Raw genomic sequence first — 17,731 nt, 5'->3', positions numbered from 1 at the left:
TCAGAGAAGGCCCAAACATATCAGCATTTCAAATGTTATATTTTATCTCATCATCTCATTATCTCTAGCCGCTTTATCCTGTTCTACAGGGTCGCAGGCAAGCTGGAGCCTATCCCAGCTGACTACAGGCGAAAGGCAGGGTACAACCTGGACAAGTCGCCAGGTCATCACAGGGCTGACACATAGACACAGACAACCATTCACACTCACATTCACACCTACGGTCAATTTAGAGTCACCAGTTAACCTAACCTGCATGTCTTTGGACTGTGGGGGAAACCGGAGCACCCGGAGGAAACCCACGCGGACACGGGGAGAACATGCAAACTCCGCACAGAAAGGCCCTCGTCGGCCACGGGGCTCGAACCCGGACCTTCTTGCTGTGAGGCGACAGCGCCAACCATTACACCACCGTGCCACCCGTTATATTTTATTTCTTTATTATTCTATTCTAATTTTAATTTGGCCTCATTTTCTATCAAATTTGCTTCAGAAATGAAAGGGTTACTGTCCTGAAAATATTAAAATCGAGTTATCCAATGAGATTATTTTTGTTTGTTGTCACTAGGCTGAGAAGAGTTTCGAGCTGCTCACTCATTGGTTAGGACTTCATTGTCGGGACAGAAGGCCATGATAGTGTATGTTTATGTAGGAAGTGACAGATCATTTAACCAATCAGATTTTGATTTATAGTAGGAGGGACAAAAATTTATCACCCTAGGCCTTCTCAAAGGCCAACGCTGACGGTCAAGCCAGTGTTATCGAGCGCAAGTAGCACAGGCTAACAACCGAGAAACTAAGATTTCTGCCTCCAGACTCTTCTTCTATGCACATGTAGCAATGTCATAATTTCATATGAATAACATTTTGTTTTTTTTTGTGAACTTCCTCAAATCCCTCTATCTTCCTCAAATCCCACCCACACACTGTACCTAGGTTAAAAATCCAAGGGGACGATTTTGATGTAGTGCTAAATGAATGCCATTATTACAATAAATAGTCTATTAAAGGAGAACTGAAGGCAAATTTTTTATCATCAAAATTCTCTTTATCTCATCATCTCTAGCCGCTTTATCCTGTTCTACAGGGTCGCAGGCAAGCTGGAGCCTATCCCAGCTGACTACGGGCGAAAGGCGGGGTACACCCTGGACAAGTCGCCAGGTCATCACAGGGCTGACACATAGACACAGACAACCATTCACACTCACATTCACACCTACGGTCAATTTAGAGTCGCCAGTTAACCTAACCTGCATGTGTTTGGACTGTGGGGGAAACCGGAGGAAACCCACGAGGACACGGGGAGAACATGTAAACTCCACACAGAAAGGCCCTCGCCGGCCCCGGGGCTCGAACCCGGACCTTCTTGCTGTGAGGCGACAGCGCTAACCACTACACCACCGTGCCACCCTCTATTTATCTCATTTTATTAAATATAGGAATGCATTCTGTCACTGCTATAGCAAGTTATGAGTGTTTGAAATACGCTATGTAATATTTCAGTCCGTATGTCAAAGCGATGGCCATAAACGAGATTCGCTGAGACATCATAGGACGGAAGTAAAACGTACAGCGGAAATCAAAGTGACCAACATCTGCCAATGTTGTCAAAAGACGCGCGCCCTCTTTCGAATGTTCATGTAATCAAGCCGGAAGTTTTGTTTGTTCTGATAGCAATCAGGAAAGTTTGAAGAAAGTAGGCAGTAATCGTCATTTAAACTAGTTTATGTGCAATATTTCGTTTGGCAAACAGTTCATTTGGTGGAATAAATGTGACACAAGACGCCGAGGACACCTGGCTGACACTTCACGTTTCGAAGTCTCGCACAAGTCTCGTGAAGATCGCGTGGATAAGCGACGCCTGCCGTGGACCAAACGAATTACATTCAACATGGCTAAAAAGCGAACAGGCCAATAAATATAATATTTAATTGCAATCAGGTGCCAATACGAGTCACGATATAAGGTTACTAAAACCGAAAACGTAATTGACTAACACGTTAATTAAGAAATAAAGCAAGTTTAAAAATGACTTCAGTTCTCCTTTAATGGTTCCACTATTGTTTCTGATGCGGCGTTAATTAGCGTAACACAGTTGTGGACATTATTGTGCTTGGGATGTCTGGAAAGGGGTAAGCTGGCTTCGTGAATCCTGCACGGATGACATACATCACTAGAGTATATTTTTTAAACACCCCCCTCAAGATATGATGTTTATTTTTTGATGTAAGAATGTTTTGACACATATCGGCTGTTTGTATCGGATCAAATATGTAAATTAGCGTCGTAAAATTCCATATGAAAAGTCGAGTGTTTATCTGAGTAGCCATTTGGGTGGGTGCTAACTGGTGTATTATGTTGTAGGGCTGCCAGAATCCTTTCCCTGTCTCTGTGTGTTGATAGCCCTGTCAGTCATTGTTTTCCAGAATAAATGCTGACAGATGAACTCTTCGCGTCTTCTGCATCATCTATTAGCCACGCAGAGACTTTTAGTTATTATTAGAGTAACTGACTGGTTATATTCGGTTACACACACACAAACTCGCCCCAGTATTTTTCACTCAGACTTAAGTATTCGTTTCGCTGTGTAATTTACTTCGTTACTTTTAAAATCAACATTGACAGCTACACACAACGGAGCGACCTGGTAGCCTGCCGCTAATCCCTTGCAAAATCCTTTGCCCTGTTGCTTTTTCTTGGTGTGTTTGGCCAAGTTTTGGCTGAACTGAAGTCGCAGCTCTCATCGTAACAGTTCGCCACTGATTACACACATATAGTAACAAACTATGACTCGTTAAAGAAAACATTATCAAGTCATCCTTCAAAAAGTACGTACTCTGGTTATACATATTTCTTCTCATTAGAGATATAAATGTAGTCATCAGATTATATATTCCAGACTCGCCTGTTACTCCCAAACACTGGCCAAGAACAACATTTGCAAGACAATTCATCATTGCAGCAGCAATAAAGTCCAACTTGCAGCACAATCTTTCATCACAAAGATAACGTGCTCTTGAAGTTGGCTGGAGTTTGTGTGTCTACACATGATTACATGCACTGATGAAAAAGGCCAGATGTAGATGTAGTATTGCTGTTTTTACAGAGACACGTGGCTCACACTGGATACTAACCACAACGACTCGGATAGCATTTCCTCTCGCGCTTTCCACCTGTGCGGATGTGTATGGGTTTATACATTGGTGCCTAGACCAACCAACAATGCTCACTTTTAGCAGATTAGTAAATTACACTGCTATTCATCCCACTGGCAGCTGTGTAAACACACCAAAATACAATAGTTGAATAAACCTGGCGATCACGCTGTTTGAGTGTACATGGCAGATCCTTGGTTCAAACGCTTTCTGATTGGCTGTAGATATAGAGCTAGATTAGATATACAATGTAAACTACCACATCATGTCTATAATATATCTCATCTCATCTCATTATCTCTAGCCGCTTTATCCTGTTCTACAGGGTCGCAGGCAAGCTGGAGCCTATCCCAGCTGACTATGGGCGAAAGGCGGGGTACACCCTGGACAAGTCGCCAGGTCATCACAGGGCTGCACATAGACACAGACAACCATTCACACTCACATTCACACCTACGGTCAATTTAGAGTCACCAGTTAACCTAACCTGCATGTCTTTGGACTGTGGGGGAAACCGGAGCACCTGGAGGAAACCCATGCAGACACGGGATAACATGCAAAATCCGCACAGAAAGGCCCTCGCCGGCCACGGGGCTCGAACCCGGACCTTCTTGCTGTGAGGCGACAGCGCTAACCACTACACCACTGTGCCACCCGTCTATAATATATATATTACTCTATCCACTTTCACTGGATATGAGCAATCGTGCACGCTGATTGGCTACTCTACTACTAGGCTATCAGCTCATATACCGTGAGTAGAGAAAAACAAAATGGCAGAGCGTGTTGCTGAACCAACCGAGGACGAAATAAAGACTTGATTCGAAAACAAAACCCCAAAAATACAAAAAAAGCAACAAAATATGGAATGAAAGTATTTGATGGTAAGAACATCACACCACACACACATCATCTCTAGCCGCTTTATCCTTCTACAGGGTCACAGGCAAGCTGGAGCCTATCCCAGCTGACTACGGGCGAAAGGCGGGGTACACCCTGGACAAGTCGCCAGGTCATCACAGGGCTGACACATAGACACAGACAACCATTCACACTCACATTCACACCTACGGTCAATTTAGAGTCACCAGTTAACCTAACCTGCATGTCTTTGGACTGTGGGGGAAACCGGAGCACCCGGAGGAAACCCACGCGGACACGGGGAGAACATGCAAACTCCGCACAGAAAGGCCCTCGCCGGCCCCGGGGCTCGAACCCAGGACCTTCTTGCTGTGAGGCGACAGCGCTAACCACTACACCACCGTGCCGCCATGGTAAGAACATATTTTTTAAAATTTACTTTTCAAGAATTATTATTATAATAGCATTTTTCACAAATTGTTCCTGTCATTTCGCCATTTTGTTTACATTCTAAGCGGAAATGATTTTGTTGGACGTTTTGTACAAAGTTTTTATTGATCAAATTTGCAAAAAATAAAAATGCTCCGTTTCTCAAAACCCAGTGAATGTGGATAGAATAAAACAGTTATTCCATTCAAACTCGTCATACCTGGCTTATAGCCAATTTTTTCCCTGCTACGTGGCGTCCGGCTCACTCATTAGTCATGAATTTAAAAAGTAATGTAAAATTTATATCTGGAATTGATATGTTGATATATTTCTGTAAAGCTGTTTTGCAGGCTTGTAGTACTCGAGTCCGAATTGTGCCCTAATTTTAAGGACTCGTGACTCGACTTGGACTTGAGCACTGATGACTCGGACTCAGACTTGTGGGTGGCACGGTGGTGTAGTGGTTAGCATGGTTACCTCATAGCAAGAAGGTTCTGGGTTCGAACCCAGCGGCTGGCGAGGGCCTTTCTGTGTGGAGTTTGCATGGTGTCTGTGTGGGTTTCCTCTGGGTGCTCCGGTTTCCCCCACAGTCCAAAGACATGCGGTTAGGTTAATATGGGATGGCCTTGGGCTGAGGTGCCCTTGAGCTCCCCGGGTGCTGTTAGCATGACTGCCCACTGCTCTGGGTATGTATGTGTGTGTGCATATGTGTGTTCACTGCTTCAAATGGGTTAAATGCAGAGAGGAAATTTCACAAGTGTGTGATAAATAAAGCTATGCTTTCTTTCATACGTCACGTTCAGGAAGATGTTAATGGCACTAAAATGCCTGGAGAGAAGCCCCTAGGATTGCCCACTTTGCTTATACAGACGTCTCGTGCACCGGGGAAAAAAGGCACTGCTGTGTGTTCCGTATGTAGAAGAACTTTCGAGGAGATGACGGGGACAACCTCGAACTTCAATCGTCATTTGGCGAGACTCCACCCAGAGAAGGAAGTGACACGCGATGTTCATTGCTCTGTCGATAGCGGGGTTTGCTTGCTGAGCGATGAACTAGCTAGTGTTAACCCTCTCTCATGTTATTTGGCCTGTTGATAGTGGGCGGGGCTTGCTGAGCGATGAACAAGCTTTTTATCTGTAGCCTGTTAACTAAAACGGGGCAGTCGAGCAGTAACGTTAGTCCAACACAGTAGCAGAGACGCTTTCACATAAAGGCAGCAACAGCCACCGTCAAATGGTGCGGTTGGAGTCTTGTTCTCGGACTCGACTCAAAATTTTCTTGAATGACTCGGACTTGAACACTGCAGACTCGAGACTGGACTTGGACTGCTGTTTTGTGACAATATCCATTTTTAATAATAATAATAAAATAGAATTGAACTGAATTAGCCGAATGCTAGCAAAAAGTTATTCCCTCGTCAGACCGTTGTTCATAAGATGTCATGAAAATAATCTTCACTGCTTGATCCATGTCATGCCCTTCTTGTTAACAGTTCTTGGTTCCAGACCAGCAAAACCAATTTCCTTTTGACAGTGTAATGTAGCTTTAAATTAAACCTTTTGTGAAATGCACTGTAAGCTTGGTGGACTCACTCGACTGAGACGGTGTAGCGATGTGGCAGCAGCTCACAGGACACGTCCCCGATAGAAACCTCCACCTCCTCTGCCCTGCGTCCCAGATTCCTCCCCTGCACTGTGAGAAACGTTCCCCCGCTCAGTGGACCACTCTGAGGAGTAATCTGTTGGAAAACAAAACAGGAAGTGAAAGCTAGCAGGACACTTTAATACTTAAAACAAGAGAGCCGCGACTGCAGAAACCATTTAGCCAATGACCACAAAGAGTTGTCCTGAGAGTCACACATGCTTTAAAAAGCTTCACACTTTTTCATCCTAATCACACTCAAACATTTCGAAAGCATAATCTGACTGCTGCATAAAACTATTTCCTTCCATTAGTGAGTTTTTATGACGTCTTCAGCCCTAGCCATTTATAAACTTTAAATCTAATGAGTAAGATCTTAAACAGTCCCAAGCCATACTTTTTATCCATTTATAGTTACATTTAATGTTGCAGAACGTCCATTGGAAAGGTTAGCTGATGTTATCGCTTAATTTCTAGCAGCTATAAACAGTCAGGTCCTGACTTTCTTGTAAAGTTGGTTTCTAAGACAAAAAATGCCCTTGCTTTAGGAAAGATAATGGAAACTTGTGATTGCTACAAAATAAAAGTCTCCTTGCAAAAAAGCGACACCATACGTATGAATGAAAAAATAAATAAATAAAATATGGCATCCTAGCAACAGAAAATATCTTGAAGAGAGTTGAATATTCTTAGCCATTTTATACTTTCAATAAAGCTTTACTTTTCTTATTCTATTGGGAGATACATTTCTTTCTTTCGAGAAATAATTGCTAAAATTAGCAAATTTATTTGCCAAACGAAAGAGACATTTTTCATACGATGGTGTATGAGGGCCATTGTAGGCTAAAAAATAAAGAGTTTAGATTTTAGATCGGGGAGGGGGTAATATTCTGAGAAAAAAAACAAATTTTTGAGATTAAAGTCGTAAATTTACAGAAAATGAAAACTTTTTGACATTCTCTGAGATTACAAGGTCATAAATCTGTGAGGAAAAAAAACCTCAGAGATTCAGAAAGTCGCCAATTTATGCAAAACAAAACTCGTAAAACAGCGGGGGGGGGGGGGGGGGGGGGGTGTCGTGCAGAGTGGAGCTAAGGGAGTGAGTAATGCTCCGAGTAGGAAAAAATCGTAAATTTGCGAGAAAACAAACAAACAAACAAAAAAAACCCTTAGAAATTCCGAGATTAAGTCAGAAATGAAATGCAGTCTTTCGTCGTCGGTTGTGCGATACAATAAGAGATTTTCAACTACATTTCCCAGAATGCACCGCAACCGAGACATATCTGAGAATATCCGAGTTTTTTCTCGTAAATTTACGACTTCATAATCTCAGAGAATATACGAGGGATTTTTTTATCGTAAATTTACGATTTAATTTCAAAAATTCTGAGTTTTTTTCTCAGAATATTACCCCCTACCCTGATTCCCCTCTGGAAAGCTAATATTTACAACAATACAGTGGTGCTTGAAAGTTTGCAAACCCTTTAGAATTTTCCATATTTCTGCATAAATATGACCTAAAACATCATCAGATTTTCACACAAGTCCTAAAAGTAGATAAAGAGAACCTAGTTAAACAAATGAGACAAAAATATTATACTTGGTCATTTATTTATTGAGGAAAATTATCCAATATTACATATCTGCGAGTGGCAAAAGTATGTGAACCTTTGCTTTCAGTATCTGGTGTGACCCCCTTGTGCAGCAATAACGGCAACTAAACGTTTCTGGTAACTGTTGATCAGTCCTGCACACCAGCTTGGAGGAATTTTAGCCCATTCCTCCGTACAGAACAGCTTCAACTCTGGGATGTTGGTGGGTTTCCTCACATGAACTGCTCACTTCAGGTCCTTCCACAGCATTCGATTGGATTAAGGTCAGGACTTTGACTTGGCCATTCCAAAACATTAACTTTATTCTTCTTTAACCATTCTTTGGTAGAACGACTTGTGTGCTTAGGGTCGTTGTCTTGCTGCATGACCCACCTTCTCTTGAGATTCAGTTCATGGACAGATGTCCTGACATTTTCCTTTAGAATTCGCTGGTATAATTCAGAATTTATTGCTCCATCAATGATGGAAAGCCGTCCTGGCCCAGATGCAGCAAAACAGGCCTAAACCATGATACTACCACCATCATGTTTCACAGATGGGATAAGGTTGTTATGATGGGATGCAGTGTTTTCCTTTCTCCAAACATAACGCTTCTCATTTAAACCAAAAAGTTCTATTTTGGTCTCATCCATCCACAAAACATTTTTCCAATAGCCTTCTGGCTTGTCCACGTGATCTTTAACAAACTGCAGACGAGCAGCAATGTTCGTTTTGGAGAGCAGTGGCTTTCTCCTTGCAGTCCTGCCATGCACACCATTGTTGTTCAGTGTCCTCGTTTTTTTTAAAAGATATTTTTTGGGCTTTTTTCACCTTTATTGGATAGGACAGTGTAGAGACAGGAAATGAGCAGAAGAGAGAGACAGGGAGGGATTGGGAAATGACCTTGGGTCAGAATCAAACCCAGGTCCCCGGATTTATGGTGTGGCGCCTTATCCACCTGAGCCACGACAACCCTGTTCAGTGTTCTCCTGATGGTGGGCTCATGAACATTAACATTAGCCAATGTGAGAGAGGCCTTCAGTTGCTTAGAAGTTACCCTGGGGTCCTTTGTGACCTCGCCGACTATTACACACCTTGCTCTTGGAGTGATCTTTGTTGGTTGACCACTCCTGGAGAGGGTAGCAATGGTCTTGAATTTCCTCCATTTGTACACAATCTGTCTGACTGTGGATTGGTGGAGTCCAAACTCTTTAGAGATGGTTTTGTAACCTTTTCTAGCCTGATGAGCATCAACAACGCTTTTTCTGAGGTCCTCAGAAATCTCCTTTGTTTGTGCCATGATACACTTCCACAAACATGTGTTGTGAAGATCAGACTTTGATAGATCCCTGTTCTTTAAATAAAACAGGGTGCCCACTCACACCTGATTGTCATCCCATTGATTGAAAACACCTGACTTGAATTTCACCTTCAGATTAACTGTTAATCCTAGAGGTTCACATACTTTTGCCACTCACAGATATGTAATATTGGATCATTTTCCTCAATAAATAAATGACCAAGTATAATATTTTTGTCTCATTTGTTAAACTCGGTTCTCTTTATCTACTTGTAGGACTTGTGTGAAAATCTGATGATGTTTTAGGTCATATTTATGCAGAAATATAGAAAATTCTAAAGGGTTCACAAACTTTCAAGCACCACTGTAATACTAATAATATTATAAAAGGAAATATGAGCTAAATTTGACTATAGTCACCGTGTTTCCACTTCCTTAGATAATTTATCGTGTATACATTTTTCTTTATTAAAGATCACATTTGAAATCTGTTATTATTATTATTATTAATATTATATTTAAGGTACAATCCCCTGTGAATTAGCCATTACTACAGAAATGATCACATTTTGAATGGCCACTTTCTGACCAATCAGATTCGGGCTTTCAACAGCATAGTGGTATAAATGTGTTTATTAATATTTCACTTCTACTAATATTTTGTTAGAGAGAATGGTGGTTGTGGGGCGGCACGGTGGTTTAGTGGTTAGTGCTGTCACCTCACAGCAAGAAGGTCTGGGTTCAAGCTCCGTGGCCGGCGAGGGCCTTTCTGTGTGGAGTTTGCATGTTGTCCGTGTGGGTTTCCTCCGGGTGCTCCGGTTTCCCCCACAGTCCAAAGACATGCAGGTTAGGTTAACTGGTGGCTCTAAATTGACCGTGAGTGTGAATGGTTGTCTGTGTCTATGTGTCAGCCCTGTGATGACCTGGCGACTTGTCCAGGGTGTACCCCGCCTTTCGCCCGTAGTCAGCTGGGATAGACTCCAGCTTGCCTGCGACCCTGTAGGACAGGATAAAGCGGCTACAGATAATGAGATGAGATGAGAATGGTGGTTGTGTGTTGCATAGGTCATAGATTTATAACATTGATCAAAGTCGACATAGAAATGTCTTGGTTTCAGTCTGATGGCGCACTGAGACCACAAAACCTTTAGGGAAGTGAAAAGTATTACTTTAAACTACATTGCTCCAGTGTTATATACAGTACTGTGCAAAAGCCACAGTTCTTCTCGACACTTTGACTGTCGCACTCGCTTCTTAATTTTGCACCAAAACCCAGCAGCCTTCATTATGTTTTCTTTTTTAATCTGAAACGTGCTCTCTTATGTAATATGCTGCTCAGATACAAACTTTTTGTTCTGTAACATTTAATTTTGTGCTGGAAAACAAACGTTTGGACTCTAAAATGTTTTTTGTACTGAATCAATAACGTAGGAGTCATAAAATAGAAGATAGATTAGATTAAACTTTAGAAATCTCGAACAAAGTTTGTATGAATAAACACAGGGGAGCTAAGACTTTTGCACAGTACTGTAGGTCTTAATTGAACACCTGTATTGTGGTAAAAGTATAAAATACATTTGTATTATAGTATATAATTATTTATACATGCAGGGGAGAGAGAGAGAGAGATTGGGCTAAATGCTTGAGCTTTACTTGAAGAAGTGAGTGGGAAAAAATGAAAATGAAGGGAGGATAAAGAGAAAGACGTGAATAATCTAAAAGGAAAAGCAAGTAAGTGTGGGCTACATCACACACTGGAGAAAGGAAGGTTCCTCCTTTGTTCTTTGTCTTGTTTATATTCACAGCCCATTTGCGGCCTCTTTTCACTTTCTCTCTCCGTTACTCTTCTTCTCATTCATTCACTCGTTTTTGCCGAAGCAGGATCCTTGTGGCTCGTAGCCGTCGCCTACGCTGACCTCACCCCACCATCACTTACCCCAATGAGACTCTATTAGTGTGTTTATGTGTGTAACTATTTTGAAAGGCCTTGAATCGATTTCAAGGAGCCGGTGATTTACAGAGGAAAACATACAGTGCTCGAAACACTGTGTGAAGGAAAACTCCGGAAAGTTCTACAACTTTTTTTTCCCTTCAGCTCACAGTCCATGAAAGCAAAATTGTCATTGTGATTGTGCCATGGATGACAAGGTGGAAAAAATCCACGGCAGCATTTTTATGCAGGGAAAGAAAATACCTCAGACACACACACACACAAACACGGAGGTCTACTAACACTCCCAGGTTGGTAATTATCGCTGTGTGTCTAATGTGTCCCCAGAGCACTTCTCTCCAACTGCTATTCTTTTCATTTACACTCCCTACTGATGTGAAACTGAGCAGCAGACAGAGAGAGAGAGAGAGAGAGAGAGAGAGAGAGAGAGATTTGAAAGAAAGAGATTTGAGAGAAAGAGGGAAAGAGATTTGAGAGAGAGATATTTGAGAGAGAGAAAGAGAGAGGAAGAGAGAGCGAGAGAGATTGAGATTTGAGAGAGAGGAAGAGAGAGAGAGGAAGAGAGAGATTTGAGAGAGAGGAAGAGAGAGAGGAAGAGAGAGAGATTTGAGAGAAAGACAGAGAGATTTGAGAGAGAGAGAGATTTGGGAGAGAGAGATATCTGAGAGAAAGAGAGAGAGGTTTGAGAAAGAGGAAGAGAGAGAGAGAGGAAGAGAGAGATTTGAGAGAGAGGAAGAGAGAGAGGAAGAGAGAGAGATTTGAGAGAAAGACAGAGAGATTTGAGAGAGAGAGATTTGGGAGAGAGAGATATCTGAGAGAAAGAGAGAGAGGTTTGAGAAAGAGGAAGAGAGAGAGAGAGGAAGAGAGAGATTTGAGAGAGAGGAAGAGAGAGAGGAAGAGAGAGAGATTTGAGAGAAAGACAGAGATTTGAGAGAGAGAGATTTGGGAGAGAGAGATATCTGAGAGAAAGAGAGAGAGGTTTGAGAAAGAGATTAGATAGATAGATAGATAGATAGATAGATAGATAGATAGATAGATAGATAGATAGATAGATTTGAGAGAAAGAGATAGATTTGAGAGAGAGAGATTGATAGAGAGATATTTGAGAGAGATATTTGAGAGAGAGAGAGATTTGAGAGAGAGAGATTTGAGAGAAAGAGAGATTTGAGAGAGAGAGATTTGGGAGAGAGAAATTTGAGAGAGAGAGATCGATAGAGAGAAATTTGAAAGAGAGAGAGAGAGAGAGAGAGAGAGGAAGATTTCAATATTTGCAAGTTAATTTGTAAGGCTTCTCCTCATTCAGTCAAGGACAGATTGATTTATTTAGCACTTCCATTTTGTTCCTTCACTCTTTTTCATCTTGTCATCCGTTCCTTTTTTTATTTTGCCCGTCTATCTGTCGATATTTTGAAGCTGAATGTGTGAAGGCTTTAATCCTTGGTGCCAGAAATGTTTGGCCACGGCTGTGTAATGCAGCTCTGTTAAAAACACCACTCACAAGAAACTGACAGTGAAAACAGGAAAAGGGCTCTCAGTCTCTCTCTCTCTCTCTCTCACAAATTCAAATGAGCTTTATCGGCACGATTGTTTCGCAGCAGTGTTGCCAAAGCAACATATTCTAAACACAATAATACAATATGTTTGAATACAATATTTGTAAACAAACAAACAAACAAACAAAAACAAGTCATGGAAAATTATATATATAAAATTTTATACAAAACGTCCGGCAAAATCATTTCCACACTAGAATGTAAACAAACCGGCGAAATGACAGGAGCAATTTGTGAAAAATGCGATAATAATAATTCTTGAAAAATAAAAAAGATACGTGCTTACCATCAAATACTTTTATTCTATATTTTGTTGCTTTTTTTGTATTTTTGGGGGTTTTGTTTTCGAGTAGAGTTTTTATTCCGTCCTCAGTTGGTTCAGCAACACGCTCCGTCATTTTGTTTTTCTGTACTCACGGTATATGAGCTGATAGCCTAGTAGTAGGGCAGCCAATCAGAGTGTGCGATTGTTCATATCCAGTGAATGTGGAGAGAATAAAGAAAGTGCACTACAGAGTGACGGGACACTCACTTCCTCAGTTTGTGAGTGACAGCAGGTAGTGTTCAGACAGCTGAGCACGGTTTGCGTTCTCTCTGAATTAATACAGGGGCTCGTCTTCCTCTTTCAACTGCTTCAGTTGTTTCAATTATTTTTGGAAATATATCGTTCTAATTGAGGTGTAGGTACTGCATTCAGTCAGGGAGTATCTCTCACTCTCAACCTCTCCTTCACACTGCAAGCACAATCTGTGTCTCTCTCTCTTTCTCGCACTCTCTCTCTCCTCCTGTCTCTCTCTCTTTTTCTCTCTCCCCACTGTCTTTGTCTGTCTCTCTCTCCCTCCTGTGTCTTTGTCTCTCTGTCTCTCTCTCCCCTGTCTCTCTCTCTCCCCATCTCTCTGTCTCTCTCTCTCCCCATGTCTGTCTCTCTATCCACATCTCTCTGTCTCTCTCTCCAAATCTCTGTCTCTCTCTCTTCCCCTGTGTCTCTGTCTTTCTCCCCCTGTGTCTCTGTCTGTCTCTCTCTCCCCTTGTGTCTTTGTGTCTGTCTCTCTCTCTGTATGTCTCTCTTCCCCATGTCTCTGTCTGTCTGTCTCTCTCTCCCCATCTCTGTCTGTCTCTCTCTCCCCGTGTCTCTGTCTCTCTCTCTCTCCCCGTGTCTCTGTCTCTCTCTCTCCCCATGTGTCTCTGTCTCTCTCTCTCTCCATCTTTCTGTCTCTCTCTCCCCCGTGTCTGTCTCTCTATCCACATCTCTCTGTCTCTCTCTCTCCCATGTCTGTCTCTCTCTCCAAATCTCTCTGTCTCTCTCTCCCGTGTCTCTGTCTGTCTGTCTGTCTGTCTGTCTGTCTCTCTCTCTCCATCTCTCTGTCTGTCTCTCTCTCTCTCCCCTGTGTCTCTGTCTCTCTCACTCACTATTCAAGGTAATACAATGGATGTGAGAAATTCACTAAATGAGTGTGAGGGAGTTGTGATGTGTGATTTGATCAGTACTTATGTGACGTGACTGTTGAACTGTACACACACACACACACACACACACACACACGTGAGCGCGTACACACAAAGACGTACCCCTGCACCTCCATTAAAAACGTTTTTGGAAGCTCTTTTTGCAGTGTGTGTGTGTATATATATATATATATATATATATATATATATATATATATATATATATATATACTGTATTTAGATGTGGTGGAAAAATCATCGCTCAATAAGAAGCGTGGTGTCTGTTCACATGACACACTGCTCACGTGATGGTAACTGGCACGAGCTAAGTTTCCCAAAGTATTGTAAAGTTTATCTGATCTTGCCCAGGAGAGAGAGTGTTCGCTGTGACACTCACTACACTATTCTCTGTGCTGCGACACTTTGAGGAAGCATGAGCGTGATGGTTTTGTGTGAAAATTCAGTGCTTGATTAAAACTTCACACGATGAAGGTTATATATAAATAAAAAAGTGAAATGAGAGAAAGTTGAGATTATATTTGCAGAGTGATGTCGTGTGTGCTCCAGGGTGTGTGCAGATTTCCACGAGGTGTAAATGAGTGTGTGTGTGTGTGTGTGTGTGTGTGTGTGTGTGTGTCTGTGTGTGTGTGTGTGTGTGTGTGTGTGAGAAATCGCTCAACACTTTCCTGACATTTATTTGCATTGTGGTTATTGTGAATAGGTTTTTAGTGTGTGTGTGTGTGTGTGTGTGTGTGTGTGTGTGTGTGTGTGTGTGTGTGTGTGTGTTTGGAGACCTGTCTTGCAAAAGTTTTTAACCCCCTTAAAAGTAATCAGATTCGTCTTGTATTGCAAATGGCACTTGTCAGAAAATGATGCTTGCATAAGTAGAAGAAGAAGAAACCTTTATTCGTCACATGCGCACTTCAAGCACAGTGAAATTCATCCTCTGCATTTAACCCATCTGAAGCAGTGAACACACGCACACACACCCAGAGCAGTGGGCAGCCACACCAGAGCGCCCAGGGAGCAGTATTCACCCCTTCAGACTAAGGGTAGTATCTTACTGGGCTGCGACTGGGCTGCAACAGCCCGCGACTAGTTGGAGACACAACAATTGCGATAAAATATGCGAATTAGCGACAATTTTCACTTGGAATCACACTGAATTGATATTCGCATATATCTAGTCACAGCCTGTCGCAGCCCGGCTTTCCCTCGGCAGGCAGGGAAGTAGAGGAAGCCTCATGGAAACTGACTTGAGAAGGGTTCACGACGGCTTTGCGACACCAGCGACACATTTGTGGCTATTTTGAGAGAAATTTTGTCGTACAAAGTTTTTGAACATGTTCAAAATTTCAGCGACGAAGGAGTGACACTTTGCGACTCATGCAAGGAAATTGAGAAGCTCCGCAAATGTTTCAAGACACTTTTGAAACTCTCTCGCGAATGACGTTTGCAATTTGTCACAAGCTGTCGCAGCCCAGTGAGATACTGGCTTATTACTTCCATCCATCCATTATCTGTAGCTGCTTATCCTGTGCAGGGTCGCAGGCAAGCTGTAGCCTATCCCAGCTGGCTATGGGTGAGAGGCGGGGTACACCCTGGACAAGTTGCCAGATCATCACAGGGCTGACACATAGAGACAAACAACCATTCACACTCACATTCACACCTACGGTCAATTTAGAGTCACCAGTTAACCTAACCTGCATGTCTTTGGACTGTGGGGGAAACCGGAGCACCCGGAGGAAACCCACGCGGACACGGGGAGAACATGCAAACTCTACACAGAAAGGCCTCCGTTGGCCACTGAGCTCGAACCCAGAACCTTCTTGCTGTGAGGTGACAGTGCTAACCACTACACCACTGTGTCGCCTTAGACTATTACTTGTTGGAAAAAAATCCAAAACAAAACAAAAAAACCTTAAATAACAGCTTTATGTCTGTTGGGGTAAGTTATTACCAGCTCTGCATGCTATTTGGGAGTGATTTCACCCCTTCTTCCTGGCAGATTTGCTCCAGGTTCTTCATATTTGTTTGTTTGTTTTTGTCAACCGCCATTTTTTTAAACAGTGCCACAGATCCTCAGTTGGATTCAGATGAGATTGACTTTGACTTGGCTATTGTCGAACATTCACCATTTTATTTTTAACCACTATTACATTGGGGGTTTTTTGCCTTATTTTTGGGACCATTGTCCTGCTGAAAGGTCATGTTTGTCACAAGTTTTAGTTTAGTTTAGGTTTTTTTCTTCACAAAATGGGAGCTGTTTTAATATTTCACAGATGAAGGCCAATTCTAAGTCAGCATTGTCCCTAGAAAGGTGTTTTATCATTGTTCTCCCCAGAGCGCTTTCATGCCAACATGCTTTAAATTTGCCAACATGCTATTTTTTTGCTCCGACACTTGCTGAAAAATCACGTCAGATTCCTAGCCTGCGAAGTTTGGGGCATATTTTGAAGGAAAATCGATGTTTTGGGCCGGTTTACTGCCATGATGCACTCAGGTGGACCAGAAATACCCCTGGGAAATCCCCAATCCCAACAAACGCTCTCGATCACTTTGCAGCTGCACTGGTACCATGACGCTGCAGTGCACCGGCGAGACTGTGGTTTATGGTTTTTATGTGGTGAGTATATAGTTCCACATTTCAATCATGCCAAAAAGAGGCGCGAATTGCGCTCAGCGCTCCATAGATTCATATTTTCGACAGCTAAATGAGAGTAGGACAGAAGAGCCAGAAAGAGAAGAGGAAAGAAGTGAAAGTGAAGACGTTGTTGACACAGTAGATCTGTTCAGAACAGAAGATGATAGGCCGCCAGAGGGCAAAAAAAGGGCCAAGCAAAGGACGTATGGTTTTGATTAAAACTGGCTAAAGGAGTTTCTCTGGCTTCAGGAGGTACTCAGTGGGAAAGGTAACTTTTATTCTAAAATAACTAAGAGTGGTCAAAAATATAATGATGAAAGAATAATCTCATCTCATTATCTCTAGCCACTTTATCCTGTTCTACAGGGTCGCAGGCAAGCTGGAGCCTATCCCAGCTGACTACGGGCGAAAGGCGGGGTACACCCTGGACAAGTCGCCAGGTCATCACAGGGCTGACACATAGACACAGACAACCATTCACACTCACATTCACACCTACGGTCAATTTAGAGTCACCAGTTAACCTAACCTGCATGTCTTTGGACTGTGGGGGAAACCGGAGCACCCGGAGGAAACCCACGCGGACACGGGGAGAACATGCAAACTCCGCACAGAAATGAAAGAATAATGTTCTTGAAAAATAATGTTATTAGTTTAAACATGAATGGTAAATGTAGTATTTTATTATTCTTGGAAGGCCTCAAAGCCAAAGGGTGTATATTCAGTTTGCACATCAAGATTTCATCCTAGTATATAGATTATTATTATTATTATTATTATTATTATTATTATTACCACCTCGCTCGAGACAGAGTCCACCGGGGGCGAGGTATTGTTTTTGGTCGGGTTTCTTTGTTTCTTTGTAAACAATATTACGGGAAAACGGCTGGACCAATCTTCATGAAACTTTCAGGATAGATGGGCATTGGTCTCAAATAGAACCTCCAACATTTTGAGAGTCATCCGGTCAAGGTCACCAAAAAGGTCAAAATCGTTTTTGTTGTGGCTACTGCCTTATATACAGTCACTCACCACTATGTCATCGTGCTGTAAGAATGTAAGAGTGTAGCAATCGCGTACTGCGCATGCACATACATGTGTTCCGATTAAAATGGCCGGTGAGTGTATACAATTCGGTTCACCATTCGAAATAAAT

General features: G+C 42.3%; 1 protein-coding gene across 1 annotated transcript in view; it reads right to left on the bottom strand.

Moving 5' to 3' along the window:
* The window catches only part of plxnd1 (plexin D1), a 212,713-nt gene that overhangs the window by 99,321 nt on the left and 95,661 nt on the right, over positions 1–17,731 (bottom strand). The window contains exon 13 of the mRNA XM_060931569.1: positions 6,038–6,183. Within this exon, the coding sequence (XP_060787552.1) occupies positions 6,038–6,183 (146 nt within the window). The remainder of the gene's footprint in view (positions 1–6,037; positions 6,184–17,731) is intronic.

The sequence above is a fragment of the Neoarius graeffei genome, chromosome 10, assembly GCF_027579695.1.
Source record: "Neoarius graeffei isolate fNeoGra1 chromosome 10, fNeoGra1.pri, whole genome shotgun sequence".
In the NCBI taxonomy this organism is placed as follows: domain Eukaryota; kingdom Metazoa; phylum Chordata; class Actinopteri; order Siluriformes; family Ariidae; genus Neoarius; species Neoarius graeffei.
The sequence above is the reverse complement of the archived record's forward strand: the minus strand, read 5'-3'. Positions and strand labels throughout refer to the sequence as shown.